Source organism: Sorex araneus, chromosome 5 (assembly GCF_027595985.1).
Source record: "Sorex araneus isolate mSorAra2 chromosome 5, mSorAra2.pri, whole genome shotgun sequence".
NCBI classification, from domain to species: domain Eukaryota; kingdom Metazoa; phylum Chordata; class Mammalia; order Eulipotyphla; family Soricidae; genus Sorex; species Sorex araneus.
In genome coordinates, this window is record NC_073306.1 from 38,817,454 (window position 1) to 38,828,900 (window position 11,447).

General features: G+C 55.4%; 1 protein-coding gene across 1 annotated transcript; it reads left to right on the forward strand.

Moving 5' to 3' along the window:
• Positions 1–106: 106 nt before the first annotated feature.
• AIRIM (AFG2 interacting ribosome maturation factor) lies at positions 107–5,807 on the forward strand. The gene is made up of 5 exons (XM_004614238.2): positions 107–295; positions 451–725; positions 1,335–1,514; positions 3,396–3,514; positions 4,450–5,807. The coding sequence occupies exons 2-5, from the start codon at positions 451–453 to the stop codon at positions 4,485–4,487; spliced, it is 612 nt and encodes a 203-aa protein (XP_004614295.2). The 5' UTR covers positions 107–295; the 3' UTR covers positions 4,488–5,807.
• Positions 5,808–11,447: the final 5,640 nt, after the last annotated feature.

Here is an 11,447-nt window from a genome sequence, read left to right on the forward strand (position 1 = left end):
CCGCCACCCGCCAGCCAATCCACGCGCAGGACTACAGCCCCCAGGAGGCATTACGGCCAAACGCCATCATTTCGCGACGCCGCAGCCGCCTGGGGCATGCGCAGAAGGACTGTGGGAGTGCGCGGCGTTCTCCGGGTGGAGGGTTCGGCGCCTCCGGAGTCCGTGGCTGTGTAGGCTTTCGGTTTTCCCGCAGCTTGGGGAGAGCGACGGACGCGCTTGATGACAGCAGAGTAGCTTCAGGGTCCGGAAGCGCGGATCCGACGCGGGCGGTACTGCTCCCCGAGCCCGGCCCGCGGTAAGACCAAGAGCGCCTGCGGGGCGGCATCCGCACCACCCGGGAGAGAGGCTGGTTTAGCTGGGAGGGGAAGGAAGGAACGCCCACCCCCGGTACCTCTCCGACGTAGGACCCTGATGCTCTTGATTCTTGTTCTTTCTATGTTCTGCCTGAAGATGTCTCAAGGCCAGCCGTTGCTCGCTGTGCAGGAGGCCTTGAGGAAATGCTTTCTCGCGGCGGAGCAGCAGGAGGGCCGGTGGCAGAGCGCCCTGCAGGAGTGCCCGGCCCTCCTGGCCTCCCTGGGCAATCTGGCCGAGCAGCTGCAGGCCGCCGAGCAGCTGCGCTTCGAAGACGTGAGGGCCCTGCGGGCCTTCCCGGACCTAAAGGAGCGGCTGAGGCTCAAGCAGCTGACCGCTGGGGACGTGATCCTGGACAAGCTCGGCGAGAGGCTGTAAGCGGCTTACTTGGGGCTTTCTGGGTAGAAAGGTTTAACACTGACGTGGCTTTTCTTATTTTCCTTTTTGGCGGGGCGTGGGACACTCCCAGTTGTGCTCAGGGCTGACGTCCTCGTGGCTCTGCCCAGGGATCGCTCCGGCCGATGCTGGGGGACCATAAGGTGTGCTGGGATCCAACCCAGGGGAACCTCGGGCAAGGCAAGTGGCAAGTGCCTTCCCCGCTCTACTGCCTCTGCCTTCCTCCTCCTTTTCTTTTTGATCAGCTGAGTCATTCTTGTAGCTCTGAGAGCCTCGCACACGTTGCGGACTCACCATCTTTAAGTTGGTTCTTAAGGGCTTTTTAATTTTTTTTTTTTATGTTTGAGGTGTTGGGGATTGAACTCGGATCCTCCTGCAAGTCCTCCCGCACGTCCTCCCACACTTGCTCTGAGCCCGCACCTGCCGAGGCAGTTTTCCCTTGTGGGGCCTTGGGTACAGTCGGGACTGTAGGGGCATGATTTGCTCCCATGGAGACAGGGCTTGCTGGGTAGCTCCCGGCACACAGCTCCAGATGGGACCTGCTCAACTTCTTCCGTGCTCCTGCCTGGCTTCACTCTTTCCTGCAGAGCCACCCTCCTGTCCGTGTGCGAGGAGGTCAGCAGCCATGTGGAGCGCGGGCTCCGGGTGTATGAGCAGCACGCAGACGCCATCGGCATCGATGCTGTCCTGCAGGCGTCTGCGGTGAGCCCCTCTGTGGCCGACATGCTGGAATGGCTGCAGGATGTCGAGAGATATTACCGGAACGCGTATCCTTTGCACACACTTCCTGTCTGTGCAGAGCCGCTCTGGGGAGTCTTTCTGTGTCCGGCTTCACAGAGGGCAAGACCACAGAGCCTAGGTCTGCTCTCTGCTGCCTGATCTGGAGCGTTCTCTGCATTTCTTTGTATAGTTACTCCCCCAGATCGTTAAGTAAGTAACAACCGCTTACCAGGTGTCTAAGCGCCAGGAGCTAGGCATCAACAGAAGGGGAATATCGGGTGGTAAAATAAAGCAGGGAAAGTGGGAAGGAAGGCAAGTGATTTTTAAATAGAATAGGACAGGCCTTTGAGAGAAGGTCTGCAGTGGGCGTGGGAGGGGGAGCGTTTGAAACTCAGGGAAATAGTGTAGCAGGGGAAGCGCGCTGAGGTCCCGAGGTGAGAGCATGGCTGCTGAGTTCAGGACATAGCCAGCAGAAGCTGGGGGGCTTCAAGGGACCAGGACAGAGAGACGGGGCTAGGCAGCCTGGGCCCTGGAGGGCTTGGGAGGCATGTGGACTTTGGCTGTGATGATTAAAATTCAAAACAAGCCCACCACCCTTCCTCAAACCCTCCCGCCACCCTCCAGTAGCTGGGTTCTGTTGTCACTATCTTTTTCTTCTGGATTCTTTTTCTTCTTTTTGCTCACCAATTTTATTACTCATTTTTGGATTGGGGCCACATCTGATGGTGCTCAGAGACTACTCCTGGCTTGGGGCTGGGATCACTCCCGGGGTTGCTCAGGGGACTTTGCAGTGCTGGAGATTAAACCTGGGGCTCCTGCATGCAGAGCTCCCCTCCTTGGCCAACTCTCTCCATCCGTCAGCTTTATGCATGGTGCCATTCGTGGGCAGACCACCCATGCTTAGCTTTTGGTTTTTGACTTATTTTTCTTTGGGTGATCCCCTTGAGTTCCTCCATTTGTCGAGAAATCTCAAACCCCTTTTTTTTTTTTAAAGTAGCCAAATAGTGTTTCATCATCTGTTCATATCACATCTTTTGTTGTGGACATTTGCACCACTCAGAGGGCAAACCCAGCGGTGCTCAGGGTTTACTCCTGCACCATTGATTGCTCCCGGTGGGCCCCAGGGAACCCTATGGGTGCTGGGTATTGACTGGGGCTGTCCACCAAGTCCCTCAGCCCTGTACTGTCTCTCTGGCCCCTGTGATGGGTTTCTTTGTCTCTCATTTCTGTCTAAACCACCTCAGTTGGTGAGCTGATTCCTCAGAGTTTGGAGAACTACCTTCTGGGCTTGTTCACTGTATAGACGTTTCTGGAACCGTTGCTGGGAGTGAAGTATAGGAACCCATGAAGGTGTCTAGTGTCTGGCGCCGTTCTTTCCTGCTACCCTGTGCGCCCCGTGCGTGCGGCTGGATTAGAAATCTGTCTGAGTCCTTGCCTGTCCACACTTCTGGGCCCGCACTGCTCCTTTCAGCTGGAGGGATTCGTGTGTTTCTCAGCTGGAGGGATGCGCTAGGCTTATCTCTCATGCTTGAGGGTTTCTGTCCATCTCTTTTCTTTTTCTTGTTGAGCCACACGCAGCTGTGCTCAGGTCTTACTCCTGGCGCTGCACTCAGGGATCACTCCTGAAGGGCTCGGGGGACCATCTTGAGATGCTGGGGGTGGATGCAATACAGGTGCCCTACCGACTGTACAAGCTCTGAGGCCCCCTTCCCACCCATTTCTGTTTCTCCACCAACGTGGAGTCATCCTCGCAACTAGGCTCTGTTCATCCGTCTGTCCTTCCAGGGAGGCCGGGGCGGGGGCGGGGGGGGCGGGTGTCGTGTGGCTGCAGGCTGCTGGCTGGCTTCCTGTAGCTCCCTGCAGGGCTGGGTATTTTTTCCTTCATGCTAGTTTATTTTCTTTTTGAGCAGTCCTTAATTTGTGGGAAGGTACCTGAAGAGAAAGTGCCTCCTATCCTCTATCCGGTGGGAAGACTTGGCAAACATCCAGGCTTTACCTAGAGCCTGGGGCAGAATTGTGGAAGACGAAGAGCAGGACCTTGTCCAAGGTACTGGGGTCTCTGTAGGCTGGGGTCTCTGTAGGCTGTGTCTCCCTGCCTGGTGTCAGGCCTTCGTGAGCATCATGGAGATGGCATTTTTGTGTTTGTTTTTGGGCCACACCTGACTGTGCTCAGGGTGTACTCCTGGCTCTGCACTCAGTGGTCACTCCTAGCGGGGCTCAGGGGACCCAATGCGGTGCTGGGGACTGAACCCAGGTCAGCTGTGTGCGAGGCAAGTGCGTCTGTCACCTGTCGTGCTGTGTCGCCAGGTCACCTACCTTTGTATTTTTTTTAAGTCTCAGATTCTTTTTTGACATAGAAAAACAGGATTGAATTCCAGCATTGCAGAATTTGTGGAGTTCGGCATGCCGCTGCCTCCATCTGAGTACAGGGTCCACCACTCCCACCGCCAGAAGGACCCTCTACCCCTGCCTTCCCGGCAACTCCCTTTTCCTCTGATAATCGCCAGCCATCATTTTTCCCGAGTCTCCAGAGTTTCGTTGTGTTACATTCATTTGCTTTAGTTACGTCTGTGCCGCACGTGATTGAAATCATCCTTGATTCTCTCACTTTATTACTTAGCGCGGTCACTGCCGGGTCCCTCCATTTTGTCCCTAACAACACTATTTCATCTTTCAAAAAAAATTCTTCAGTTTTCAGTTTTCGTGACTGTGCACTCCATGCTGTCAGTGATAGCGTTTCCTGCACACAACATTTCACACCACACCCGCCAGTGTCCATTCCCATCCACCCATGTCTCAGGGTGCCCCCTCACTGCCCTGGTCAGCTCAGGTCTTCTTACCAGCAGAGTTGTATTCTATCGACTGTCCGTCCCACAGTTGCTCTATCCATTGTTGACTCTGTTCCAGCTTCGAGGAATAGTGCCAGTGTCTTATGGAGAAGTGGAATGCGACATTTTTCTTTTTTCTCTCATTCAATTTCAGACATCCTGATCAGCGTTTCCTTCTTTCTGGAAAAATAAGAAAGATGCGTGTTGATCTGGAGACCAGAGGACGCAGTTGAAGACTGACTACACTTAGCTGTCTCTAAGGAAATGTCGGTCGCACAAGTGGACACATTTGACATTAAGGCCCACAGCCTCGAAGGTTCTGGGGAGAGCTGGTGCTGGCTGCTTCTGATTGGGCGCCTTCATTCCATACCAGGTCATAGCTAAGAGTACTTTTCTGCAGTTAAAAGGGCAGCTGTGCCCAGGGATCACTCCTGGCAGGGCTCTGGTTAGGGATTGAAAACCAGGTTCTCTGCGTGCAAGGCAGATGCCTTCCTTACCCACTGTACTGTCACTTTGGCCCAAACATCCCTGCTCTTCTAACAGTCTCCCAAAGTTTTAGGTTAAACACTAAGCTTCAGTACCCACCTATGGAGATAAATGGAACCAGGTCAACTTCCTCCTTTCTTCTCTTCCCAACACTTTGTGGCTTCATTTCTTTTGGTTAAATACAAGTATGTGACATTGCTTGTATGTCATTTTCCGCTTGCTCCTCACTTGATACTCCTTTTCAGAACGCACTTGGCGCCTTTTATTTGCTGCTGTAGCCTCACTGAATTGTTATAGAGATCATACATCCTTACACACACTCACGCAAGGTTGTGACCAGGAAGTAGTTAGGCCCCAGGTTCCTGGAGCACGTGCAGGAGAGGCTGGGCTGGCAGAGAAGCAGCAGCTGAGAAGAGATGGGAAGGAAACATTCAGCCGAGGCAGTACCACCAGCATCAGCCGAAGCTCTGAGTCTGGACCAGATTCTGTGGGTACCAGTGTCAGTATCTTGATGCAAGGGCACGAAGCTCTGGTGACTTAAAGGAAAAGGGACAGGGGATTTCCAACTATAGCCGCTCCCCGTCACCAAGGCAATTTCCGCTGCCGGAGGCCGCCACAAGGGGGCAGCGATGTGGCGCAGATGCCTCGTCCTGCAGGTGTTCTGGGGAGAGGCCGCTCCTGAAACGGATTTCTCTCCGGAAGTGGCCCTGCCCGGCCGCATTCCTGTGGTGTGGGAGTAGCAATGTGGGCAGGAGGCCGCCCAGCATCTCGTGTGGGTGTTTCCGAGGCTGTGCCCTCACCTGTGGCATGGCCCCGGGGATTCCAGACCTGGCAGTTCCCTTGGTGGCTGTGAAATCTGGGTCACTGGAAGGAAAGGAACTAAATAAAGAATACAGGCGATTGCCAAAGGGAAAATGACTTTGGGTTTTTTTTCCCCTTACTATGAAAGTGATGCATGCTTTATAAACTTGTAGGAAAATTGTGAAAAACATTTAAATGTAGAAAGATACAAGTCTTCCATCAGATGTTTTGGTATAAGCCCTTTTCAGTGTCCATATTCACCAATGGAAAGATCTAGACATGGTATCAGTGGTAAACAGTGCTACCTCAAACCCGTGTGGGGGCCAGAGAGACGCTGTAGTGGGTTGGGCGTGATTGACACGGGTTTGATTCCCCAGAACCCTGAATCCTCAGCAGGAGTGATCCTGCGCACGGAGCCAGGAGTAAGCGCTGAGCGCTGCCGGGTGTAGCCCCCCAACCAAAACCCATCTGACACAGGATGAGGGAGAGAGCAGGGGCCTCTACTGCCAGCCGAGTGCAGGGCTGAGTGCGATCCCCAGCACCCTGGGAGTGGCCCTGTCCAGTACAGGGCCAGGCAGGTGCCATGGGGGTTAGTGGGCCGAGCCTTGCGGTGCCGCCCTGGGCCCCAAACTACCAGGTGTCCTGAAGTCCCGGCACTGCAGGCAGCCCAGCAGGTGTGCGTCCTTGGGCAACTGGGGCCTTTTGGACCAGTGTCGCTTGGAGTGACCTTAAGGTTCCTGGACATCTCTTGGGAACCCTTCCACCCTAAACACATGTATTTTAATTTTTATTTATTTTTAAAATTTAGGACCATACCTCTTGTTTGGTGCCAGGCGTGTGTGTGTGTGTGTGTGTGTGTGTGTGTGTGTGTGTGTGTGTGTGTGTGTGTGTGTGTGTGTGTGTGTGTGTGTGTGTGTGTGTGTGTGTGTGTGTGTGTGTGTGTGTGTGTGTGTGTGTGTGTGTGTGGTGCCTGGGGTTGAACCCAGGGCCTCACACAGGCAAGGCAAGTGCTCTGCCACTGATCTACATTCCCAGCTCATATCTTTATTTTTAGTTGGTGGGGCACACTCAGTTGTTGCTCAGAGATCACTCCTGGCAGTGCTCAGGGGTCCATATGCCGTGTAGGGGATCAGAAAGGTCAGTCTAGTGCAAGCCAAGTGCCTTAATCCCTGTACTGTCACTCTGGCCTTCATAGCCAGCCCGATCTTCGTTCCTCCCTCCCTCCCTCTTTTCCTCCCTCCTTCTCTTTCTTTCTCCTGGTTCTTTGCTCATGGATCACTTCTGTCCGTGCTTGGGGAACGTGGTATTCTTGGGATTGAACCCAGGTTGGCCAGTGCAAAGACGGCACCTTCCCTGCTGTGCTGTCTGCCCAGCCCCCTTAGCGTTGCACTCAGGAATCACCTCTGGTGCTGCTTGGGGGAACGTGTGTTGTGCTGCGGGTGGAACCCGGGCCAGCTGTGCACGGCAGGCGCCTTCCTCACTGCACTATCTCTCCAGCCCCATCATAACTTACATTTTTAATATATTTTCCCGAATCTTGTTTTTTCTACCTGTGAAGAGAATGTATTCTGATTGTGAAGATGGAAGTATTTATAGAAAATAAATATGCACATTGTCCACCTAACAGTATATTAATAACGAAGTATATGTTTCCCAAGATTTTAAATCTATCATCATAGTTATACGTAAGTATATAATTATAAACCAGGACTATATAAATATGATGCACAAATCTATACACGCTGATCACGAATGAAAGGTGACTTGGAAGACATTTGAGTCTTGGACGTCATGCTGTAGGACCGAGGCTGGCGAACCCTGGCCAGGGAACAGTTCCACTGAAGCTTTTATTTATTTATTTATTTATTTATTTATTTTTGCTTTTTGGGTCACACCCAGCAATGCTCAGGGGTTACTCCTGGCTCTGCACTCAGGAATTACTCCTGGCGGTGCTTGGGGAACCATATGGGATGCCGGGGATCGAACCCGTGTCGGCCGCGTGCAAGGCAAACGCCCTACCTGCTGTGCTATCGCTCCGACCCCCCACTGAAGCCTTTAAACTTGAACTTCCCTGGCTTTAATGTGCATCTGAGTCCCTGGTGTCCTCTGAAGCTGAGATTCCGCTCGAGGGCCTGGGGCGAGGGAGGCCCTAGGATCTGCATTGCTTTGTTGGTTTGGGGGCACCACCTGCGGCCCTCGGGGATCACTCCTGGGCGTGGTGCCGGGGATCGGACCCCGCTTGGTTTTGCGCAAAGGCCAGTGTCCTGCCCGATGCACGACCCAGCCTGATGTGCGTGTCTAACAAGGCCCCGTGTGTGGCCGTCCCGAAGCAAACGGAGTCCTGTCAGGGTGAGAACTCTGACTGCGACCTGGACCGCTGCCAAGGCCCGGGGGTCTGAGGCTCTAGGGGGCCCTCCCTGCACAGGAGCACTCTGAGGAACAGGGACGTGAGCAGACGGAAAGTCAGCTGCTGCTTTTGCCCTGACAGGTACTAGTCTCGGCTGGCGAGCTCCCGGAGGCGCGGAAGAGCAGTGGGCAGTGGGACCGTGGGGTGGATGCAGGGGGTGAGCCCGGGCGCCCGACTGCGGCGTGTGCATTAGGCGCCACAGCAGAGCCCTCCCCTCGCGTAGGGAAGGCCCTGGCCATGTCGGGCACCACAGGAGGAGGTGTGTTTCTAACAGCTTTTTACACGCCCCTCATGGAAACAAGCCATCGTGGCTAGAGAGATACACTCCCGTTTATGATGCTCAAGAATATAATTTTAAGGGCTGGAGTGATAGCACAGCGGGTAGGGCGTTTGTCTTGCACACAACCGACCCAGGTTCGATTCCCAGCATCCCATATGGTTCCCCAAGCACTGCCAGGAGTAATTACTGCGTGCAGAGCCAGGAGTAACCCCTGAGCATCGCTGGGTGTGACCCAAAAAAGAAAAAAAATATCATTTTAATTTTGTTCAGTTATGATTAAAACATCATATTCTTATTGTTCTTCGAAAATGTAAAAGAATGTGGAGCAGAGATAGCACAGTGGATAGGGCCCTTGCCTTGTACGCAGCTGACCAGGGTTTAAGCCCCAGCGTCCTGTATGGTCCCCCAAGCACTGCCAGGAGGAATTCCTGAGTGCCGAGTCAGGAGTCAGCCCTGAGCATCACCAGGTGTGGCCTCCAAACCAAAACTAAATACAAATAAGACAAAATGCGGATGAATTTATTTTTAGAGTAAATGAGATGTTTGCTTGGACACAGTACAGGACGCAGGGCTGCCGTGGGGAAGGATTGTCCTCACGCACTTACTCATTTCCCTTCCCTCGAGGCGACGGGACGTTTGCTTGTGTAAGACTGGGGGGCTCTGAGATCTCCCCCATCATCCCGCCTCTGGTACTCACGCCCTCCGCAGGCCCCGCCCTTAGGTCTGCCTCTGATAAACATGGCTGAGGTGTGGGGCGCCTCCCGCAGCGTGATGAGAAAGGGCTGCCTCTCCCGTGGGGTACCACAGCTTGGGCCCGTGATGCCCCCAGGGTTCTTCGGTGCGCTCCACACCTGTCACCCAGGGGGCTGGCCTGAGTCCTGGGGCCTCCGCGTCTGTGCCAGGGCTGGGAGGGGACAGCCAGTCCATCTGGGGAGCGACTGGCCCTTACCCACTCACCGTCATTCCTGGAAGGCTCCCTGGCTCCTTCACAGAGCAGAGGGAAGTCCTGAGACCCAGCAGAGTCACCAAACCCGCCCTTTACTAGGGACACAACTCAAGACCTTCCCCGTTGCACCCCTTCTGCTCCCCTGGCACCCCGTTTTCCCCACTCCCAACAAGCACCCCCAGCACCATCCACCCTGCCCCTTCGTGCAGTTTGGAGAGGGGCGGGGGGTCTGTCCTGCCCGGACCCCATCGTCCGGGCCCTCATCCTTCTGTGCCCAGCACGATCCCATGGCTGGTGTTAGGCCACTGCGGAGGTCCAGGGCCAGGTGGAGGGAGGAGCCGCTTTCCTAGAGGTGGCGCTGTGAGTGGCACGGAGGGTGTGTCCGATGCCCGTCGTGGGGGTTAGTGATGGGGAGGGTGGAGCAGGGTGGCCCGTCAGCTTCCAGGCCGACTCTGCCCCGTTCGGACGTGTGCAGTCGATCTTCCTCTGCCGAGAGCCCAGACTCGTAAATCCACCGTCAGCGGCAAGTCCCTGCAGTGAGGTTGGAGGCCGCAGCTGACTTTTATCAGCTGGTTTGTTCTTTCATAGAAGCATGATTTTATGAGGGTCTCCTGAGCTGGCTTGTAACGTGATGAAGCGTCTGCCAGCGCCCCCATAAATCCCCGGCACCTGCCGGGCGAGGACGCAGCCCCGCAGACACATTTTGTCCAGCTGGCGGCTCTGTCCCTGGCCCGCTTTGCGTTTTTGCACTTGTCTCTTTAAACTTGGATTTGTTTTTCAGCTCTCTGCGGCCTCTTTAAAGGCAACTGAAGAAAAAAAAAAGAGGGGTAGGAAAAAGGAACTAGAAAGTTACGTCTGTGCTAAAAATTGCCCTTGGCGCATGTAGCTCTGAAAGCTGGTTTTGATCCCACTGCTGAAACAGAGACATCAGGCTTCCCAGCCACACGAACCCCAGGGCGGGGGCTGCTGGACAGTGCCAGCCGGGCCCGTTATTAAGACTTTGATTCTTTTCTGGGCCATCACCCTTTGTACTTCCCAGAGGCCCCCCTCTCCTGGGTTGTCAGTTCCACAAATGAAAGGAACCGCTCCAGAGGCCTTTCCCCAGATGGTCTCCAAGCGTGACATCTTTCCCCAGCGTTTAGCGCACCCCCAGCACAGAAGAAGTGGAAACGCTCTCCCCCTCCGAGTCAGGCAGAACCTGGACCTTCTGGGGACGCTGCTTGGCTGAGCCACACGGGGTTCTCGAGGAGCTGTAAAGGTCTGTCTAAGAAACGGAGCCTGCTGGAGCCTGGCCCTGGGCAGGGCACCCCAGGCCATCGGAGCATCCCCAGGACTTCCCGGGGGGGCAGAAGCAGCTTTGGGTGGCACCTTCCCTGGGGGTCCCATCCCTGGCCCTGACCTCGCTCCAGAGGCTTCCTGGGTGATGACCCCTGTTTCCCAGGCTCCCCAGCCTGGCCCGTTGCTCGGTTTCCACCCCACCCTCGGTGCTGCCCGTACATCAGTGCCGAGGGGTGGGCAGCCCCTGTTCTGGCCAGGGGGCAGCTGCACACTGCGGACGCCCTGCCTGGCAGGGAGGATCTGGCCTTGGTCACTCCCTGCCACCCCTGCTGCCGCCAGCCCCTGCCATGGGGTGGCACCTGGACGCCTGAACAGCTGCCTCCTGCCAGTCCCAGTGCTGTGAAGCTGCCGCCTGCTCCGGCCCCTGCTCATCTTCCAGAACAGGCTTCTGGTGCCTGCACACTCACGGGCTGCTGGGAGGACTCTGGGCCTAGCTCCTCTTCATCCCAGCCGCGGGAGAGGAGCCCCCGTATTCCCCCGAGCCCCGCTCACACTCCTACATCCCCCAGGCCCAGCTCACACCCCTCACTCCCCCAGCCCGGTTCACATCCCTTAACTGCGGCCTTGTCTTGCTCCCTTCGTGGGAAGACCCCTTCCCTGCTGGCCTGATGCTCAGACTAATCATCCCCGCTTCTGTTCTTTCTTTTTTGTTTTTTTTTTTGTTTTTTGGGTCATACCTGGTGATGCACAGGGGTCACTCCTGGCTCTTCACTCAGGAATTACTCCTGGCAGTGCTTGGGGGACCTTATGGGATGCTGGGAATCGAACCCGGGTCGGCCGCGTGCAAGGCAAACGCCCTGCCCACTGTGCTATTGCTCCAGCCCCTCATCCCCGCTTCTGATGCCTCCTTCCATCCCTGCCTGCTCAGAGAGGGGCTCAGACATGCTGCTGTGG

Bases quoted from the DNA above. Each gene is read 5' to 3' on its own strand.
- AIRIM (XM_004614238.2), top strand. From the start codon at position 451: ATGTCTCAAGGCCAGCCGTTGCTCGCTGTGCAGGAGGCCTTGAGGAAA. The intron at 726-1,334 runs GTAAGCGGCTTA...TCTTTCCTGCAG, and splicing joins GACAAGCTCGGCGAGAGGCT to AGCCACCCTCCTGTCCGTGT. The intron at 3,515-4,449 runs GTACTGGGGTCT...ATTCAATTTCAG, and splicing joins AGAGCAGGACCTTGTCCAAG to ACATCCTGATCAGCGTTTCC.